The sequence below is a fragment of the Musca autumnalis genome, unplaced genomic scaffold (assembly GCF_047663935.1).
Source record: "Musca autumnalis isolate F117 unplaced genomic scaffold, ASM4766393v1 scaffold_2, whole genome shotgun sequence".
Taxonomy (NCBI): domain Eukaryota; kingdom Metazoa; phylum Arthropoda; class Insecta; order Diptera; family Muscidae; genus Musca; species Musca autumnalis.
The window spans coordinates 38228574-38251760 of NW_027411755.1; the positions used below are offsets into that span (position 1 = coordinate 38228574).

Sequence of the window (23187 nt, forward strand, 5' to 3'; positions counted from 1 at the left end):
TATATTTTATATTTTATATTTTATATTTTATATTTTATATTTTATATTTTATATTTTATATTTTATATTTTATATTTTATATTTTATATTTTATATTTTATATTTTATATTTTATATTTTATATTTTATATTTTATATTTTATATTTTATATTTTATATTTTATATTTTATATTTTATATTTTATATTTTATATTTTATATTTTATATTTTATATTTTATATTTTATATTTTATATTTTATATTTTATATTTTATATTTTATATTTTATATTTTATATTTTATATTTTATATTTTATATTTTATATTTTATATTTTATATTTTATATTTTATATTTTATATTTTATATTTTATATTTTATATTTTATATTTTATATTTTATATTTTATATTTTATATTTTATATTTTATATTTTATATTTTATATTTTATATTTTATATTTTATATTTTATATTTTATATTTTATATTTTATATTTTATATTTTATATTTTATATTTTATATTTTATATTTTATATTTTATATTTTATATTTTATATTTTATATTTTATATTTTATATTTTATATTTTATATTTTATATTTTATATTTTATATTTTATATTTTATATTTTATATTTTATATTTTATATTTTATATTTTATATTTTATATTTTATATTTTATATTTTATATTTTATATTTTATATTTTATATTTTATATTTTATATTTTATATTTTATATTTTATATTTTATATTTTATATTTTATATTTTATATTTTATATTTTATATTTTATATTTTATATTTTATATTTTATATTTTATATTTTATATTTTATATTTTATATTTTATATTTTATATTTTATATTTTATATTTTATATTTTATATTTTATATTTTATATTTTATATTTTATATTTTATATTTTATATTTTATATTTTATATTTTATATTTTATATTTTATATTTTATATTTTATATTTTATATTTTATATTTTATATTTTATATTTTATATTTTATATTTTATATTTTATATTTTATATTTTATATTTTATATTTTATATTTTATATTTTATATTTTATATTTTATATTTTATATTTTATATTTTATATTTTATATTTTATATTTTATATTTTATATTTTATATTTTATATTTTATATTTTATATTTTATATTTTATATTTTATATTTTATATTTTATATTTTATATTTTATATTTTATATTTTATATTTTATATTTTATATTTTATATTTTATATTTTATATTTTATATTTTATATTTTATATTTTATATTTTATATTTTATATTTTATATTTTATATTTTATATTTTATATTTTATATTTTATATTTTATATTTTATATTTTATATTTTATATTTTATATTTTATATTTTATATTTTATATTTTATATTTTATATTTTATATTTTATATTTTATATTTTATATTTTATATTTTATATTTTATATTTTATATTTTATATTTTATATTTTATATTTTATATTTTATATTTTATATTTTATATTTTATATTTTATATTTTATATTTTATATTTTATATTTTATATTTTATATTTTATATTTTATATTTTATATTTTATATTTTATATTTTATATTTTATATTTTATATTTTATATTTTATATTTTATATTTTATATTTTATATTTTATATTTTATATTTTATATTTTATATTTTATATTTTATATTTTATATTTTATATTTTATATTTTATATTTTATATTTTATATTTTATATTTTATATTTTATATTTTATATTTTATATTTTATATTTTATATTTTATATTTTATATTTTATATTTTATATTTTATATTTTATATTTTATATTTTATATTTTATATTTTATATTTTATATTTTATATTTTATATTTTATATTTTATATTTTATATTTTATATTTTATATTTTATATTTTATATTTTATATTTTATATTTTATATTTTATATTTTATATTTTATATTTTATATTTTATATTTTATATTTTATATTTTATATTTTATATTTTATATTTTATATTTTATATTTTATATTTTATATTTTATATTTTATATTTTATATTTTATATTTTATATTTTATATTTTATATTTTATATTTTATATTTTATATTTTATATTTTATATTTTATATTTTATATTTTATATTTTATATTTTATATTTTATATTTTATATTTTATATTTTATATTTTATATTTTATATTTTATATTTTATATTTTATATTTTATATTTTATATTTTATATTTTATATTTTATATTTTATATTTTATATTTTATATTTTATATTTTATATTTTATATTTTATATTTTATATTTTATATTTTATATTTTATATTTTATATTTTATATTTTATATTTTATATTTTATATTTTATATTTTATATTTTATATTTTATATTTTATATTTTATATTTTATATTTTATATTTTATATTTTATATTTTATATTTTATATTTTATATTTTATATTTTATATTTTATATTTTATATTTTATATTTTATATTTTATATTTTATATTTTATATTTTATATTTTATATTTTATATTTTATATTTTATATTTTATATTTTATATTTTATATTTTATATTTTATATTTTATATTTTATATTTTATATTTTATATTTTATATTTTATATTTTATATTTTATATTTTATATTTTATATTTTATATTTTATATTTTATATTTTATATTTTATATTTTATATTTTATATTTTATATTTTATATTTTATATTTTATATTTTATATTTTATATTTTATATTTTATATTTTATATTTTATATTTTATATTTTATATTTTATATTTTATATTTTATATTTTATATTTTATATTTTATATTTTATATTTTATATTTTATATTTTATATTTTATATTTTATATTTTATATTTTATATTTTATATTTTATATTTTATATTTTATATTTTATATTTTATATTTTATATTTTATATTTTATATTTTATATTTTATATTTTATATTTTATATTTTATATTTTATATTTTATATTTTATATTTTATATTTTATATTTTATATTTTATATTTTATATTTTATATTTTATATTTTATATTTTATATTTTATATTTTATATTTTATATTTTATATTTTATATTTTATATTTTATATTTTATATTTTATATTTTATATTTTATATTTTATATTTTATATTTTATATTTTATATTTTATATTTTATATTTTATATTTTATATTTTATATTTTATATTTTATATTTTATATTTTATATTTTATATTTTATATTTTATATTTTATATTTTATATTTTATATTTTATATTTTATATTTTATATTTTATATTTTATATTTTATATTTTATATTTTATATTTTATATTTTATATTTTATATTTTATATTTTATATTTTATATTTTATATTTTATATTTTATATTTTATATTTTATATTTTATATTTTATATTTTATATTTTATATTTTATATTTTATATTTTATATTTTATATTTTATATTTTATATTTTATATTTTATATTTTATATTTTATATTTTATATTTTATATTTTATATTTTATATTTTATATTTTATATTTTATATTTTATATTTTATATTTTATATTTTATATTTTATATTTTATATTTTATATTTTATATTTTATATTTTATATTTTATATTTTATATTTTATATTTTATATTTTATATTTTATATTTTATATTTTATATTTTATATTTTATATTTTATATTTTATATTTTATATTTTATATTTTATATTTTATATTTTATATTTTATATTTTATATTTTATATTTTATATTTTATATTTTATATTTTATATTTTATATTTTATATTTTATATTTTATATTTTATATTTTATATTTTATATTTTATATTTTATATTTTATATTTTATATTTTATATTTTATATTTTATATTTTATATTTTATATTTTATATTTTATATTTTATATTTTATATTTTATATTTTATATTTTATATTTTATATTTTATATTTTATATTTTATATTTTATATTTTATATTTTATATTTTATATTTTATATTTTATATTTTATATTTTATATTTTATATTTTATATTTTATATTTTATATTTTATATTTTATATTTTATATTTTATATTTTATATTTTATATTTTATATTTTATATTTTATATTTTATATTTTATATTTTATATTTTATATTTTATATTTTATATTTTATATTTTATATTTTATATTTTATATTTTATATTTTATATTTTATATTTTATATTTTATATTTTATATTTTATATTTTATATTTTATATTTTATATTTTATATTTTATATTTTATATTTTATATTTTATATTTTATATTTTATATTTTATATTTTATATTTTATATTTTATATTTTATATTTTATATTTTATATTTTATATTTTATATTTTATATTTTATATTTTATATTTTATATTTTATATTTTATATTTTATATTTTATATTTTATATTTTATATTTTATATTTTATATTTTATATTTTATATTTTATATTTTATATTTTATATTTTATATTTTATATTTTATATTTTATATTTTATATTTTATATTTTATATTTTATATTTTATATTTTATATTTTATATTTTATATTTTATATTTTATATTTTATATTTTATATTTTATATTTTATATTTTATATTTTATATTTTATATTTTATATTTTATATTTTATATTTTATATTTTATATTTTATATTTTATATTTTATATTTTATATTTTATATTTTATATTTTATATTTTATATTTTATATTTTATATTTTATATTTTATATTTTATATTTTATATTTTATATTTTATATTTTATATTTTATATTTTATATTTTATATTTTATATTTTATATTTTATATTTTATATTTTATATTTTATATTTTATATTTTATATTTTATATTTTATATTTTATATTTTATATTTTATATTTTATATTTTATATTTTATATTTTATATTTTATATTTTATATTTTATATTTTATATTTTATATTTTATATTTTATATTTTATATTTTATATTTTATATTTTATATTTTATATTTTATATTTTATATTTTATATTTTATATTTTATATTTTATATTTTATATTTTATATTTTATATTTTATATTTTATATTTTATATTTTATATTTTATATTTTATATTTTATATTTTATATTTTATATTTTATATTTTATATTTTATATTTTATATTTTATATTTTATATTTTATATTTTATATTTTATATTTTATATTTTATATTTTATATTTTATATTTTATATTTTATATTTTATATTTTATATTTTATATTTTATATTTTATATTTTATATTTTATATTTTATATTTTATATTTTATATTTTATATTTTATATTTTATATTTTATATTTTATATTTTATATTTTATATTTTATATTTTATATTTTATATTTTATATTTTATATTTTATATTTTATATTTTATATTTTATATTTTATATTTTATATTTTATATTTTATATTTTATATTTTATATTTTATATTTTATATTTTATATTTTATATTTTATATTTTATATTTTATATTTTATATTTTATATTTTATATTTTATATTTTATATTTTATATTTTATATTTTATATTTTATATTTTATATTTTATATTTTATATTTTATATTTTATATTTTATATTTTATATTTTATATTTTATATTTTATATTTTATATTTTATATTTTATATTTTATATTTTATATTTTATATTTTATATTTTATATTTTATATTTTATATTTTATATTTTATATTTTATATTTTATATTTTATATTTTATATTTTATATTTTATATTTTATATTTTATATTTTATATTTTATATTTTATATTTTATATTTTATATTTTATATTTTATATTTTATATTTTATATTTTATATTTTATATTTTATATTTTATATTTTATATTTTATATTTTATATTTTATATTTTATATTTTATATTTTATATTTTATATTTTATATTTTATATTTTATATTTTATATTTTATATTTTATATTTTATATTTTATATTTTATATTTTATATTTTATATTTTATATTTTATATTTTATATTTTATATTTTATATTTTATATTTTATATTTTATATTTTATATTTTATACATTTTAAACATTTCATATATCTTTAAAGTGTAACACGCAATAGCTTCACCTTTCGTGTGATTTTGACATGGTTGGCATTTTACTGGTTTTATTTTTTCTTTACATTTTACTACACTTCAACGCACACACACACGCAAATCAAACAATGACCCAGAATTTCAACACTATTCACCCCAAAATACTGCAATTTTGTGTGCACTGCATTGAAGGTGTTGTTTGAAGTGTTGCTTTGTTTAACTGAAAAAAAAACTGAAACAAAAAAGGAAAATTTACTTAACACAAAAACTAAGAGGACTTGTTTTTATTAAAACAGTCAAGAGAAAGAGTGGGAGAGGGAGACAAAAAACGAAGCAAAACAATACCAACAAATGAATGACTTGGCATTAAACAGCTGCGAAAAGTTTAAACAATGAACGTTTTCAAACAAATTATATTTTAAATGATTGCAATTCTATTTCGTGTTGAATTAATTGGTGTATACTTCATATTTAGTTTTAATATGAAGTTGTGATGTTTGATTTTCAAAACCAAAAGCTTCCTAAACGCATAAAAGGGTTCCAACATGTTATATGATGTTTAAAATAAATTATTTGATTCTTCAGACCTAAAAAACAACAAATAACCCCTTCATAAATTTAATTTGTAATGAAAAAAGTCACATTTTTGAAAGGATAGATTTCTGTGCTTAAGGAAATCAACATTCATGAAGAGGATTAAACAATAACACACGATTAATTTTCGACCATTTTAGCATACGTCAGGTTATACGAAAATTTTACTGACAAGTTGGGAAAAAATGTATTAAAAAATTGAAAAACCTTTAAAAATGATAACAACAGATATAACCAGCAGCAGTAATTTCGAAATTTTTTCATTTTTAATTGCAATTTTTTATAGGCTTTATACTTCATAATTTAATATATTGAAAAAAGATTTTTTAAAAAATCCACGTTTATTGAAAAATATTTTTTAAAAAATCCACGTTTATTGAAAAATATTTTTTAAAAAATCCACGTTTATTGAAAAATATTTTTTAAAAAATCCACGTTTATTGAAAAATATTTTTTAAAAAATCCACGTTTATTGAAAAATATTTTTTAAAAAATCCACGTTTATTGAAAAATATTTTTTAAAAAATCCACGCTTATTGAAAAATATTTTTTAAAAAGTCCACGCTTATTGAAAAATATTTTTTAAAAAGTCCACGTTTATTGAAAAATATTTTTTAAAAAATCCACGTTTATTGAAAAATATTTTTTAAAAAATCCACGTTTATTGAAAAATATTTTTTAAAAAATCCACGCTTATTGAAAAATATTTTTTAAAAAGTCCACGTTTATTGAAAAATATTTTTTAAAAAATGCACGTTTATTGAAAAATATTTTTTAAAAAATCCACGTTTATTGAAAAATATTTTTTAAAAAATCCACGTTTATTGAAAAATATTTTTTAAAAAATCCACGTTTATTAAAAATTATTTTTTAAAAAATCCACGTTTATTAAAAATTATTTTTTAAAAAATCCACGTTTATTAAAAATTATTTTTTAAAAAATCCACGTTTATTAAAAATTATTTTTTAAAAAATCCACGTTTATTAAAAATTATTTTTTAAAAAATCCACGTTTATTAAAAATTATTTTTTAAAAAATCCACGTTTATTAAAAATAATTTTTTAAAAAATCCACGTTTATTAAAAATAATTTTTTAAAAAATCCACGTTTATTAAAAATTATTTTTTAAAAAATCCACGTTTATTAAAAATAATTTTTTAAAAAATCCACGTTTATTAAAAATAATTTTTTAAAAAATCCACGTTTATTAAAAATAATTTTTTAAAAAATCCACGTTTATTAAAAATTATTTTTTAAAAAATCCACGTTTATTAAAAATTATTTTTTAAAAAATCCACGTTTATTAAAAATTATTTTTTAAAAAATCCACGTTTATTAAAAATTATTTTTTAAAAAATCCACGCTTATTAAAAATTATTTTTTAAAAAATCCACGTTTGTTAAAAATTATTTTTTAAAAAATCCACGTTTATTAAAAATTATTTTTTAAAAAATCCACGTTTATTACAAATTATTTTTTAAAAAATCCACGTTTATTACAAATTATTTTTTAAAAAATCCACGTTTATTAAAAATTATTTTTTAAAAAATCCACGTTTATTACAAATTATTTTTTAAAAAATCCACTTTTATTAAAAATTATTTTTCAAACAATCCACTTTATTAAAAATTATTTTTTTAAAAAATCCACTTTATTAAAAATTATTTTTTCTACAGAAGCCTGCCAAGGAGGCCTTCTGTACTATAAAAGCTTCCTAAGGTGGCGTTCTAAGCTGTAGAAGTCTTCTAAAGAAGTTGTATATACTATAGAAGTCTCCTTAGGAGAACTTCTGTACTATAGAAGTCTTCTAAAGAGGCATTCTCTACTACACAAGTCTCCTAAGGAGGCCTTCTACACTGTAAAATTATCCTAAGGAGGCCTTACATGCTACAGGAGCCTGTCAAGGAGGCCATCTTAGCTGTAGAAGCCTTCTAAATAGGTTTTCTATACTATAGACATCTCCTAAGAAGGCTTTCTGTACTATGGAAGTGTTTTAGAGAGACCTTCTGTACTATAAAAGGCCCCTAAGGAGGCCTCCTATACTGTAAAAGTATCATAAGGAAGCCGTCTATTTTACAGAAACCTGCCAAGGAGGCTTTCTATACTATAAAAGCTTCATAAGGAGGCCTTCTAAGCTGTAGAAGTCTTCTAAAGAGGTTTTATATACGATAGAAGTCTTTAAAAGAGAACTTCTGTGTTATAGAAGCGCTCTAAAGAGGCATTATGTACTATAAAAGTACCCTAAGGAGTCCTCGCATACTGTAAAAGTATCCTAAGGAGCCCTTCTATACTATAAAAGCTTTCTATATTATAGAAGTCTCCTAAGGAGGCCATTTGTACTATAGAAGGCTTCTTCAGAGGTCTTTTGTACTATATAAGTCTTCTAAGGAGGCCTTCTATACACCTAAGGAGGCTTCTTATACACCTTATCTTCCTATGGAGGTCTTTCATGCTACAGGAACATCTTAATGAGAAGCTTTATAATGAGACCTTCTATGCTAAAAAAGCCTGCTATGGAAGCCTTCTATACTATAGAAGTCTCCTAAGGAGGCCTTCTCTGCTATAGAAGGCCCCTACAGAGGCCTTTTGTACTGTAGAAGCCCTCTAAGGAAGTTTTCTATACTGTAAAAATCTCTTAAGGAGGCCGTCTAATCTACAGGAGCCTTTCAAGGAGGCCTTCTGCACTATAAAAGCTTCCTAAGGTGGACTTCTAGCTGTAGAAGCCTCCTAAAGAGGCTTCCTATACTATAGAAGTTTTTGAAGGAGATCTTCTGTACTATAGAAGTCTTCTAAAGAGGCCTTCCGTATTATATAAGTCTTCTAAGGAGGCGTTCTATACAGTAAACAAGGAGGACGCCTATTCTACAGGAGCCTACCAAAGAGGCCTTCTGTACTATAAAAGCTTCCTAAGGAGGCCTTCTAAGACGCAGTCGCCTCCTTAAGGGGCCTTCTATTCTGTAGAAGTCTCCTAAGGATGTCTTCTCTGCTTTGTACCAACTTTCCTGGCTTCTTGTATAATGTAGTTGGCTAACGATATATTGGGGACACTTGTTAAATATTCAACCCCGGGTTCATTCAGCCGATTAAGCATTACCATTGAAATTCCTTGTGGGTCCAACGCTTTGGATGATTTTGTGTTTCGAAGGACGTCTGCAAGGCCGCCCATTGTAAATTGTGGTGGTCTTCCTCAGCTGGGAGAGCTCTTCTTATACGTAGCACACTCCTCATTGTCTTATCATTCTCGGGGTGTTGTTTAAACTGTCGATTACAATAACAAATAACACTTACCTCTCGGGTCAGTTACTGTCATCATTCTTCTTTCCCGGACTCGAGAGTCACTTAATCATTGCCAACAATTTACTTAATCTTGTACCAATGTTACATTTCCTGAGGCGGTCTAGCCACCTTTTCCGCTTATGTTCGCCTTCTAGCCTCTTGACTTCAGTAGTAAGTTCTCCACCGACGAAGCTCATAACGCTCATTTGTTAGTTCCGTCGCCTATGCTGGGAAATTTGGTCTGATTTCGGGTATTCGACCAGCAGATATTTAACAAGCGGCTGCAACAACGATGATGTCCCGGAAAATTCTCTCGGCTACCCGAGGATCTGAGGGTATGTCCAGCCCTCTGAAGCGGTGATTGTTAAATTCTTTGAACTCTTGCCAATCAGCTTTTCCATAGTTCAGAAATGTTATGAAGGCTATGGAGTCAGGTGGTCTGTTTACGCAGACGATGCTCGGAAGATGGTTTGAGCTAAGGTTAGTGACGCGTTGCCAGGATACGACATTTATCAGACCGGATGCCACAATGGTGATGTCTGGCTAGCTGTGGCAATCCGCTCTTATCATCATAGGAGCGTCTTCTTTCACCGAGCAAAACGTTGAGCTATCAATTTGCTCGGACAGCCTCCCTGAGATTGCGCTAGATAAGTGATTTTGTCCAATAATATATCCAACAGCCCTCACACGCCCTCCAATCGCTACGTTAATTGTGTTAAATTTCCTAAAGAAGAAGAAAGGTTGGAAAAGAACCACCTTCAATTACCGAAGTAGTCCCGCAATATTACTGCACCCTCTCTCTCTCTCTATCTATCTCTCTCTCTCTTGATGTTTTCGTTGAGTGAGAGACCGAAGATAGTGGCACCACTCACGCACATTGCCCTATATCTTTCCCAAGGAGTCAGGAACTCGGACCCTCTACTTTCTCCATCTACTACTCTAAATCTGAGTTGAAGATGATCATCATCGCTAAGACAGCCATAAAAGCTGGTCATTGCTGTTGTTGTTGTAACAGTGTTTATTATTATGTTTGTATGTTCGTTCTTAGTGGAGTTAGATGAGTAGGTTTGGCGGGGCAGTTGAAAAGGTGTTCTCTGTCGTGCGGGCCCATGCCGCATACTGGGCAGATGTCTTGCATGGCGCGATCGATTTCCGCCCAATAAGAATTTAGGCGACTGCAATATCCCGAGCATAGTTGAGTCAAACCTACTCTGGTTTGTCGTGGCAGCTGACGCATCTCAGCTGCGATAGATGGGGGATGTACTCCGAGTAATTTATTCACACTATAGTTGCTTAAGGCCTTAGCAACTGTATCCGTGTGAATGCTATTTAAAACTGCTTGATATGCATGTTGATTTAGGGGTTCTCTTCTGTATCGTTGGACCTCTCCCTTTAGAGCGTCGATATTCTTCCTGATGTGCTTGAATGTGTCGGGCATACCCACCAGATGGTGATTGGGATGGCTCTCACGGTAACATCCAAGCAAGTACTGCAACGAAAGCATCTCATTTTATTGCTGTACTGGAAGAATCTTAGCGTCCTCTTGTAGATGGTCCACTGAAGACTTGAGAAGGCACCCTGTTGCTGTTCTTAGGGCGGCATTCTGACAGGTTTGAATCTTTTTCCAATTCGTATCTCGGGGACCAAACTGGAGCCGGATAGCTTACCACAGACCGACCTACCGCGTTATATGTGGTCAACAAGGTTTCTTTATCTGCACCCCAAGTGCTGCCGGCTAGGGACTTGAGCACCTTGTTCCTGCTTTTCAGTTTGTCGCCGATAGCTGTGACGTGAGCGCACGACTTGAATGTAGTGTCGAATGTGACCCCTAAAATTTTGGGGCAGTTTGTGGTCGGAATTCTGCTACCGTCGATCATGACATTCAACTCTCGTCCAAACTGCGCTGTCCATGTGGTGAACAGAGTGGCTGTAGATTTTGTGGCGGAAATCTGCATATTCCTCGAGTGAAAAAAGCTGGTAAGATCGGTTAAATAGCTGTTCAGTCTCTCACAGATGTCATCAGGGAAGGTACCTGACGCCAGGATCGTGCAATCATCCGCATACGTTACGATCTCGATGCCGTCTGGAGTGGGCGGAATACATGAGAGGTAGAGGTTAAACAGTTCCGGAGATATCACGACACCTTGGGGAATTCCCTTTTTCACTTTACGGGGTTTGGACTTCTCGGTCCTGAATTCCACGTACGACTGGCGTCCACACATATAATTGAATATCCAACGTTTCAAGATAGGCCGGAGGGTTGTCTGCTCAATGTCCTAAAACAGCGTGGAGTGCTTGACTGTATCAAAAGCTTTTGATAAGTCAAGCGCCACCATCACTGTTCTATCACACGGCGGTCTCTGGTTGAGTCCTTGACAAATATGTGTGGAGATGGCGTGCAGCGCTGTTGTCGTGCTGTGCTGCTTACGGAATCCATCCTGATGTTCGGCAACTTGATAGCTATCTCTGATACTGGGGAGGAGTAAGGCCTCAAGTGTCTTTGCCACGGGCGACAAAAGCGAAATCGTCCTGTACGATTCACTTTTGCTGGCATCCCTGCCTGGCTTCCGTAGTGGGACCACCCTGCCCATTTTCCAGACTTCGGAAACAATGGGGGTGGCTAGCGTCAAGTTGAGAACTTTAGTGAGATACTCCACTTCCGACTCATCCAGCTGCTTCAGCATTACCATGGAGATTCCATTAGGGCCCAACGCTTTGGATGATTCAGCGTTCCTGATGGTATTGGCAACATCATCCATTGTAAACTGTGGTGGTTCGTTCTCGGCACGAAGAGATCTGATGCGACGTAATACTCTTCTCTTCGCCCTGTCACTCTCGGCGTGCTCGACAAACTGTCGATTGAAATAACTTGCGCATCTCTTCGGGTCAGTCAACGTAACGTCGCCAAACGTGACTGAGATCCTATCTTCCCATCTTCCAGGGTTCGAGAGTGACTTAACCGTTGCCCACAATTCACCTATACCGACTCCAATGTTGCAACTCTTCAGACCAGCCTGTTAACCTCTAGTGTCAGCTCCCTGACTTTGGGGTCATTGGGGTTGGCTCGACGAAGCTCATCACGCTCATTTGCTAATCACGTCGCCTCTTCTGGGAAGTTTGGTCTTACTTCGGGTATTCGACCAGCAGGGATATGGCGAGCGGCTGCAGCAGTGATGATGTCTCGGAACGTCCTTTCGCTACCCGAACATCAGAAACATTGGGCAGTTCTCTGAAGCGGAGATTGGTGAACTCTCTGAAACTCGGCCAATCAGCTTTCTTATGATTGACGAATATGCGGCGTTCATAGGTGATGAAATCGGGTGGTCTGCAAATGGAGACAATTATGGGCAGAGGGTTTGATCCAAGGGTAATGACGGGTTGCCTGGTAACGTAATTTGTCAGACCAGATGACACGGTGGTTATGTCTGGCGAACTGTGACACTCTCCTCTAATTCTGGTAGGGGCGTCCTTATTGACCGTGCAAAACGTAGAGCTATCAATCTACTCAGCCAACGCTGTACCCCTCTGGTCTTTTCCGAGGGCCGAATGCCACATCTCATGATGCGCATTAAAGTCCCCCAGAACCAGACGATTATGACCTTCCAAAAGCGGGCTAATGTCGAACATCAGAAACATTGGGCAGTTATCTGAAGCGGTGATTGGTGAACTCTCTGAAACTCGGCCAATCAGCTTTCCCATGATTGACGAATGTGCGGCGTACAGAGGTGATGAAATCGGGTGGTCTGCTAATGGATACAATTATGGGGAGATGGTTTGATCCAAGAGTAATGACGGGTTGCCTGGTAACGTCATTTGTCAGACCAGGTGACACGATGGTTATGTCTGGCGAACTGTGACACTCTCCTCTAATTCTGGTAGGGGCGTCCTTATTGACCGTGCAAAACGTAGAGCTATCAATCTACTCAGCCAGCGCTGTACCCCTCTGGTCGTTTCTGAGGGCCGAATGCCACCTCTCATGATGCGCATTAAAGTCCCCCAGGACCAGATGATTATGACCTTCCAAAAGCGGGCTAATGTCAGGCTCGTAATCTGAGATACAGCTATTTCTCGGCGGGATGTATAAGTACAGCAACTCTATCTCGGCACTTCCACACCTGACTGCGACCCCCATACATTCCATGTACGGATCATTAGAGACAGGCTCAAGCGAGATAGGTCTGTATTGGACAGACTGGTGCAATAGGAAAGCCAATCCCCCCCCCCCCCTCCACTTCTGGTGCGATCCTTCCTTAGCACGTTGTAACCATCACAACGTTGTAAGCTACAGTTGTTGTTGAGTTTGGTTTCTTGCACCGCCGCGACGGTTGTTGTCGAGGGGACTGCAGGGGAGTCTCATAATTTGACGACGAGGGAGTTTCGTAATCGGCTGACGACTCACTGGGGACTGTATTCACGTAGCATGCAGCAACATAGTCCCTGTCGTAGTCCCTCACGTGGACAAGTCCAGAGCAACCCCTTAGATGCGACCACTCCTGACATCTATTGCATCTCACCGAAGGTTGGATGTGGGTGAAGATGCGGATGTGGAAAATCGACCACAAATATATTGGTCCTGGGTTTTCCTCCGTCCCGGCACGGACCAAAAGAATTCGGAGCAGGCATTTCGGGATATGTTGCTCCCAGAACGACTGAGCGACATTATTTTCTAGGGACAAGGGAACTGCGCCAACACACTTTTCGGAATAGTGACAAGAATTCTGGTGGACAGCTGTATGGTCTCCAGCCCACCCACATATACGGGGAAGCTAATCTAAAGCTAGATTCTGTCGGATCCTCCCAAAGGATCCTAAGCCAATTTGCGTACAGGAACCACGATAAAATATAAAAAACATTTCATGAATATGCTTTGGTCCACAAGCTTTTGTGCGGATATTATTGATATTATTAATGAATTAATTGTCTTATAGCTCACGAAGACTTTTGACTTTCTACCTTTTAAATTTGAGTCGTATACATAACTACAACACTTATACGCACGGTGGTATAATGAAAATAAAAGCCCTCAAACTGCTGCTTCATCTGTTGTTATCACTTTACAAACCATTGGATTTTGAACATTTCATAGGTAAGGCAGGGCAATAAAGAGCTTACATATATCCACTACAACACCTGTCGAGCATTACTTTTGTTACGGTTTATTGTTAACACCATGTTAGCTTGACCTACCCCAGACAAAACAAAAAAAAAAACAAACACTTACCTGAAAACGTAACATGAGGAACATCACAACAAATACCAAAAACAAACATAAGCCGATTATGGGGAAACTGACAAGATAGCGAAAGGCACGACGCTTCCAGGCGGGTGCTTCTTTGGGCTCCAAACGACCGGTGACATTGTTTTCAACAAGTGGACCCTGTTTAAGGGAGGAAAGAAGCAAAAATTAAGGAATAAGAGATGGATTAATTTAGAAAAAATTATATAATTACCTTATACAGGGGCCTCGGTGGTTCCAAAAGTTCCGGTGGTGTTGACAGTGTTCCCCAACGAAAAGCCAGCTCTACCGAGTATCTCTTCCAGGCCTCCAAATACAAAGAAGCCCATGCCACATTGAAAAGAGAAAACAAAACATGACCCATATCTTGGGCCATTTGATTTTTGCCCCACAGAAAGGCATAGAGAATGGTGCCAAAGACCGCCGGTACACCCAAAGCACAGGTGTAGTGGCCCAGCCAGGCAAAATATAAGGCTACCTTGACACCAAAATATTCAGCAATGTCATCTAAAAACAAACATCAATGAAATACTTTTTATATGTCCACAAGAAATCCATTTTCCTTCTTCCTCACCCAATGGCTGTGGGGCCAAGACCTGCTTAACCCAACTCTTTTGCAGCGAGGCCAAACTTTTTGTCTCATGCAGTGGAAAAATTTGCATTATCAACCCGGTCTCTTGCCATGCGGCCACAATACTTTGACCCTCTTCCACTGCGGCACGGCCCTGTAAGGCTTCTATATCTGACTGGCCTGCCCTCAAGCCTTGCAATACCTGCAGCACCAACCATTGACGTTCCTGTGACGTGAAAAGCGATGTATTGCCGTCATCACTTTTGATTTGTTGAAAACAATGACTTTCGCGGGTTGTAAATTCTCTTAAGGCACCACCCAAATCCGGACGTAAACGTTTCGGTAATCGAGCCTCTTCCGCTGCTCGAAATAATCTATAAACACACACACACACCCAAAAGAAAAGAAGAAATAAATTAATGGATTTCCTTCTCCAGCCTAAATCCGCCAATATAAAAAAGAAAATTGTATTTACATATTTGTGGGAGCACTTATATAAAATGAATTTCGCCTTGAACTTTCGTGAGCCTTCACTTGCACCACCAAACCCAAACCGGCTGGCGGTTGTGAACGAATGCGTGCCAATAGCCATCGCAATGCTTCATCGGGGGCATCTTCGGGAAATTCAATGACCACATCACATTGAGTGGGTATTTTGTTAAGCCACAGGCGTCTTGGTGTCATTAAATGACCGGCATAGGGCACCTTACGCCTTAACTGGCGAGAAGCTGAAAAGAAGGAAATAAAGAAGATAAGTGAAAGACTTGTTTTGTTTAAAGAAAAAAAAGCAAAATATGGCCAAAATAAACAGAAAGGGAAATAAAAATATATGAGACAGTGGGGCGTATACATTGCGACATCACTAATACGTACGAGGGTTCAATACGATATCCATGAAGTTTTTCAATTAACCAATAAAAAAATATTTTTTCAATTAACCAACAGAAGCGTGGATTTTTTAAAAAAATATTTTTTCAATTAACCAACAGAAGCGTGGATTTTTTAAAAAAATATTTTTTCAATTAACCAACAGAAGCGTGGATTTTTTAAAAAAATATTTTTTCAATTAACCAACAGAAGCGTGGATTTTTTAAAAAAATATTTTTTCAATTAACCAACAGAAGCGTGGATTTTTTAAAAAAATATTTTTTCAATTAACCAACAGAAGCGTGGATTTTTTAAAAAAATATTTTTTCAATTAACCAACAGAAGCGTGGATTTTTTAAAAAAATATTTTTTCAATTAACCAACAGAAGCGTGGATTTTTTAAAAAAATATTTTTTCAATTAACCAACAGAAGCGTGGATTTTTTAAAAAAATATTTTTTCAATTAACCAACAGAAGCGTGGATTTTTTAAAAAAATATTTTTTCAATTAACCAACAGAAGCGTGGATTTTTTAAAAAAATATTTTTTCAATTAACCAACAGAAGCGTGGATTTTTTAAAAAAATATTTTTTCAATTAACCAACAGAAGCGTGGATTTTTTAAAAAAATATTTTTTCAATTAACCAACAGAAGCGTGGATTTTTTAAAAAAATATTTTTTCAATTAACCAACAGAAGCGTGGATTTTTTAAAAAAATATTTTTTCAATTAACCAACAGAAGCGTGGATTTTTTAAAAAAATATTTTTTCAATTAACCAACAGAAGCGTGGATTTTTTAAAAAAATATTTTTTCAATTAACCAACAGAAGCGTGGATTTTTTAAAAAAATATTTTTTCAATTAACCAACAGAAGCGTGGATTTTTTAAAAAAATATTTTTTCAATTAACCAACAGAAGCGTGGATTTTTTAAAAAAATATTTTTTCAATTAACCAACAGAAGCGTGGATTTTTTAAAAAAATATTTTTTCAATTAACCAACAGAAGCGTGGATTTTTTAAAAAATATTTTTTCAATTAACCAACAGAAGCGTGGATTTTTTAAAAAATATTTTTTCAATTAACCAACAGAAGCGTGGATTTTTTAAAAAATATTTTTTCAATTAACCAACAGAAGCGTGGATTTTTTAAAAAATATTTTTTCAATTAACCAACAGAAGCGTGGATTTTTTAAAAAATATTTTTTCAATTAACCAACAGAAGCGTGGATTTTTTAAAAAATATTTTTTCAATTAACCAACAGAAGCGTGGATTTTTTAAAAAATATTTTTTCAATTAACCAACAGAAGCGTGGATTTTTTAAAAAATATTTTTTCAATTAACCAACAGAAGCGTGGATTTTTTAAAAAATATTTTTTCAATTAACCAACAGAAGCGTGGATTTTTTAAAAAATATTTTTTCAATTAACCAACAGAAGCGTGGATTTTTTAAAAAATATTTTTTCAATTAACCAACAGAAGCGTGGATTTTTTAAAAAATATTTTTTCAATTAACCAACAGAAGCGTGGATTTTTTAAAAAATATTTTTTCAATTAACCAACAGAAGCGTGGATTTTTTAAAAAATATTTTTTCAATTAACCAACAGAAGCGTGGATTTTTTAAAAAATATTTTTTCAATTAACCAACAGAAGCGTGGATTTTTTAAAAAATATTTTTTCAATTAACCAACAGAAGCGTGGATTTTTTAAAAAATATTTTTTCAATTAACCAACAGAAGCGTGGATTTTTTAAAAAATATTTTTTCAATTAACCAACAGAAGCGTGGATTTTTTAAAAAATATTTTTTCAATTAACCAACAGAAGCGTGGATTTTTTAAAAAATATTTTTTCAATTAACCAACAGAAGCGTGGATTTTTTAAAAAATATTTTTTCAATTAACCAACAGAAGCGTGGATTTTTTAAAAAAATATTTTTTCAATTAACCAACAGAAGCGTGGATTTTTTAAAAAAATATTTTTTCAATTAACCAACAGAAGCGTGGATTTTTTAAAACATATTTTTTCAATTAACCAACAGAAGCGTGGATTTTTTAAAAAATATGTTTTCAATTAACCAACAGAAGCGTGGATTTTTTAAAAAAATATTTTTTCAATTAACCAACAGAAGCGTGGATTTTTTAAAAAATATTTTTTCAATTAACCAACAGAAGCGTGGATTTTTTAAAAAATATTTTTTCAATTAACCAACAGAAGCGTGGATTTTTTAAAAAATATTTTTTCAATTAACCAACAGAAGCGTGGATTTTTTAAAAAATATTTTTTCAATTAACCAACAGAAGCGTGGATTTTTTAAAAAATATTTTTTCAATTAACCAACAGAAGCGTGGATTTTTTAAAAAATATTTTTTCAATTAACCAACAGAAGCGTGGATTTTTTAAAAAATATTTTTTCAATTAACCAACAGAAGCGTGGATTTTTTAAAAAATATTTTTTCAATTAACCAACAGAAGCGTGGATTTTTTAAAAAATATTTTTTCAATTAACCAACAGAAGCGTGGATTTTTTAAAAAATATTTTTTCAATTAACCAACAGAAGCGTGGATTTTTTAAAAAATATTTTTTCAATTAACCAACAGAAGCGTGGATTTTTTAAAAAATATTTTTTCAGTTAACCAACAGAAGCGTGGATTTTTTAAAAAATATTTTTTCAATTAACCAACAGAAGCGTGGATTTTTTAAAAAATATTTTTTCAATTAACCAACAGAAGCGTGGATTTTTTAAAAAATATTTTTTCAATTAACCAACAGAAGCGTGGATTTTTTAAAAAAAATATTTTTTCAATTAACCAACAGAAGCGTGGATTTTTTAAAAAAAATATTTTTTCAATTAACCAACAGAAGCGTGGATTTTTTAAAAAAATATTTTTTCAATTAACCAACAGAAGCGTGGATTTTTTAAAAAAATATTTTTTCAATTAACCAACAGAAGCGTGGATTTTTTAAAAAAATATTTTTTCAATTAACCAACAGAAGCGTGGATTTTTTAAAAAAATATTTTTTCAATTAACCAACAGAAGCGTGGATTTTTTAAAAAAATATTTTTTCAATTAACCAACAGAAGCGTGGATTTTTTAAAAAAATATTTTTTCAATTAACCAACAGAAGCGTGGATTTTTTAAAAAAATATTTTTTCAATTAACCAACAGAAGCGTGGATTTTTTAAAAAAATATTTTTTCAATTAACCAACAGAAGCGTGGATTTTTTAAAAAAATATTTTTTCAATTAACCAACAGAAGCGTGGATTTTTTAAAAAAATATTTTTTCAATTAACCAACAGAAGCGTGGATTTTTTAAAAAAATATTTTTTCAATTAACCAACAGAAGCGTGGATTTTTTAAAAAAATATTTTTTCAATTAACCAACAGAAGCGTGGATTTTTTAAAGAATATTTTTTCAATTAATTTAATTAAAATATTTTTTAAATCTATGTTTTTTGAATATTTGAAAAATATTTTTGTAAAAAATAAAGCATTTAGTTGGTTGCTTGAAAAATTATTTTTAAAAAAATCCACGTTTCTTGTGGACGCTTAAAAAATATTTCTTCTAAATACAAGCGATGGATACCTAAAAAAATATTCCTTAAAAAATGTTGTTAATTTATGAATGTTTTAACGAATATTCTATAAAAAATCCATGGTCCTGTTGCATGTTTAAAAAGATATTCCTTAAAAATCTACCTCTTTCAATCTGTTGCCATTCGGTTCGTATAACTGATGTCATCACTTATACGCGCCAATGACCAATTTCAAATATACCACTAAAATGGAAATTAATTTCCCATTTCTAAGCTCTCATTAATTGATGATATTATCAACTGCTTCTTTTCATTCCTTCTCATGAAGTGATGTGATTTCAGCTCTAGTAGCAGTTTACTGCCGTTTTCATTTCCTTTGACGTATCATTACCGCCAACAGATGGATTACATTGCAATTTGTGTTGAAAAATTATATATGGCCTTTTTAAGGTGGAAAAATGTTCGAATGTTTAGGAGTCAATTCAATGTGTCCTTATATTTTTTCTGAATGACATCTCAGATTACTGGTAATTATGTTAAGTAATTTGGGAAGGGCAATTTTTGGGAACTTTTTTTTTTGTTTTTTTGCTAATAAGCAATCCATTGATCCTAATACCAAAGGTCAAATAAAGTGTTGCTAGTAAATTGTGGTCCATCGGTTGCATGATTTAAGTTTTTTTGTGAATTTTGATTTCAGTCCCCAAGGGTGCGTATAACTTGCGACAATATGTATACGACCCAAACCTCTCACTCTTAGGATTTTGTATCAATTCCAAGCAAGTTATCAGCAGACTATATTGACTTGCTTTCGCATCATTTTTACTTTTAATTGCTTTAAAATGTTTATGCATGTCACAAAATATTGAAAAAAATTCCAACAACAAGAAACATATCTCAGCACTCAATCATATGCCTGGCTTCCTAGTTGTTCAAATTGTTATCAACTACCACAATTCCCTGGCTGTGTTCTCAAGTTAACGTTCATTAAGGCAACGACAACAATAGTTGTGACAGAAAAGGAATTCTGTCCTTAGCTGATAACTGTGAAACCAATTTTCATATAACATTCAACTGCAAACCAAAATAAATGTTCTGACGGCTTACAGGCGGACGGGGGACTGCCATAAACAAGAAAATATTTCCAAGGAAGTAGAACAACATGACCTTTTGAGACTCCGAAAACAAAAGCTAACAAGAAAACGAAGAAGAAAACGGTGGAGGAAGAAATAAATTTCCTCTGCATGCAGTCCGTCTTTAGAAATTGTGCAAAAGCAAGTAGTTTGCATACCAGGAGGGGAAATGAATTCGATGTTATTGTCAGGATGCAAGCGATATGAATGCCTCAAATGTAGGTATGCTGCGGAAGTTGGAAAAAATGTTGGTTGCTTCTCCGGTTGTTTTACACAAATTGGCTGAGATAAAAAGGAGAGATTTTAATTAGACAATTGAGGTGAGTGATAGAATTTTTGTAGAGGAAATTGTTTTCCTCGAAATGGCTTAAATAAGTGGGAATTTTTTCTGATAGACAATGAGTTAGGTTTATAGGTTCTATGGAATGATTTGGGGTGTTCAATAATGGGGTTTATGGAAAGTTTTGGGAGCGCATACTTATCGACACAACAAAGACGTACCAAAGCATTTCAAAGCATGTCTTTAGGTCGTATAAGCGTTGTCACAACGTATACGTACCCCTGAACAAACCCTCGAAATCAAAAAATCATGTTAGAAAAATATTTTTTAAAAAATCCACGTTTTGTTAAATGTTAGAAAAATATTTTTTAAAAAATCCACGTTTTGTTAAATGTTAGAAAAATATTTTTTAAAAAATCCACGTTTTGTTAAATGTTAGAAAAATATTTTTTAAAAAATCCACGTTTTGTTAAATGTTAGAAAAATATTTTTTAAAAAATCCACGTTTTGTTAAATGTTAGAAAAATATTTTTTAAAAAATCCACGTTTTGTTAAATGTTAGAAAAATATTTTTTAAAAAATCCACGTTTTGTTAAATGTTAGAAAAATATTTTTTAAAAAATCCACGTTTTGTTAAATGTTAGAAAAATATTTTTTAAAAAATCCACGTTTTGTTAAATGTTAGAAAAATATTTTTTAAAAAATCCACGTTTTGTTAAATGTTAGAAAAATATTTTTTAAAAAATCCACGTTTTGTTAAATGTTAGAAAAATATTTTTTAAAAAATCCACGTTTTGTTAAATGTTAGAAAAATATTTTTTAAAAAATCCACGTTTTGTTAAATGTTAGAAAAATATTTTTTAAAAAATCCACGTTTTGTTAAATGTTAGAAAAATATTTTTTAAAAAATCCACGTTTTGTTAAATGTTAGAAAAATATTTTTAAAAAAATCCACGTTTTGTTAAATGTTAGAAAAATATTTTTAAAAAAATCCACGTTTTGTTAAATGTTAGAAAAATATTTTTAAAAAAATCCACGTTTTGTTAAATGTTAGAAAAATATTTTTTAAAAAATCCACGTTTTGTTAAATGCTTGAAAATTAATTTTTAAAAAATCCACGTTTTGTTAAATGTTAGAAAAATATTTTTTAAAAAATCCACGTTTTGTTAAATGTTAGAAAAATATTTTTTAAAAAATCCACGTTTTGTTAAATGTTAGAAAAATATTTTTTAAAAAATCCACGTTTTGTTAAATGTTAGAAAAATATTTTTTAAAAAATCCACGTTTTGTTAAATGTTAGAAAAATATTTTTTAAAAAATCCACGTTTTGTTAAATGTTAGAAAAATATTTTTTAAAAAATCCACGTTTTGTTAAATGTTAGAAAAATATTTTTTAAAAAATCCACGTTTTGTTAAATGTTAGAAAAATATTTTTTAAAAAATCCACGTTTTGTTAAATGTTAGAAAAATATTTTTTAAAAAATCCACGTTTTGTTAAATGTTAGAAAAATATTTTTTAAAAAATCCACGTTTTGTTAAATGTTAGAAAAATATTTTTTAAAAAATCCACGTTTTGTT

General features: G+C 25.2%; 1 protein-coding gene across 1 annotated transcript in view; it reads right to left on the reverse strand.

Annotated features, from left to right (window-relative positions):
- LOC141392219 (anoctamin-10-like) overlaps positions 1 to 23187 on the reverse strand; it is an 81930-nt gene that overhangs the window by 39827 nt on the left and 18916 nt on the right. The window contains exons 2-5 of the mRNA XM_073965173.1: positions 16273 to 16525; positions 15801 to 16171; positions 15441 to 15733; positions 15212 to 15367 (exon numbers count right to left, since the gene is read on the reverse strand). Coding sequence (XP_073821274.1) covers positions 15212 to 15367; positions 15441 to 15733; positions 15801 to 16171; positions 16273 to 16525 — 1073 coding nt within the window. The remainder of the gene's footprint in view (positions 1 to 15211; positions 15368 to 15440; positions 15734 to 15800; positions 16172 to 16272; positions 16526 to 23187) is intronic.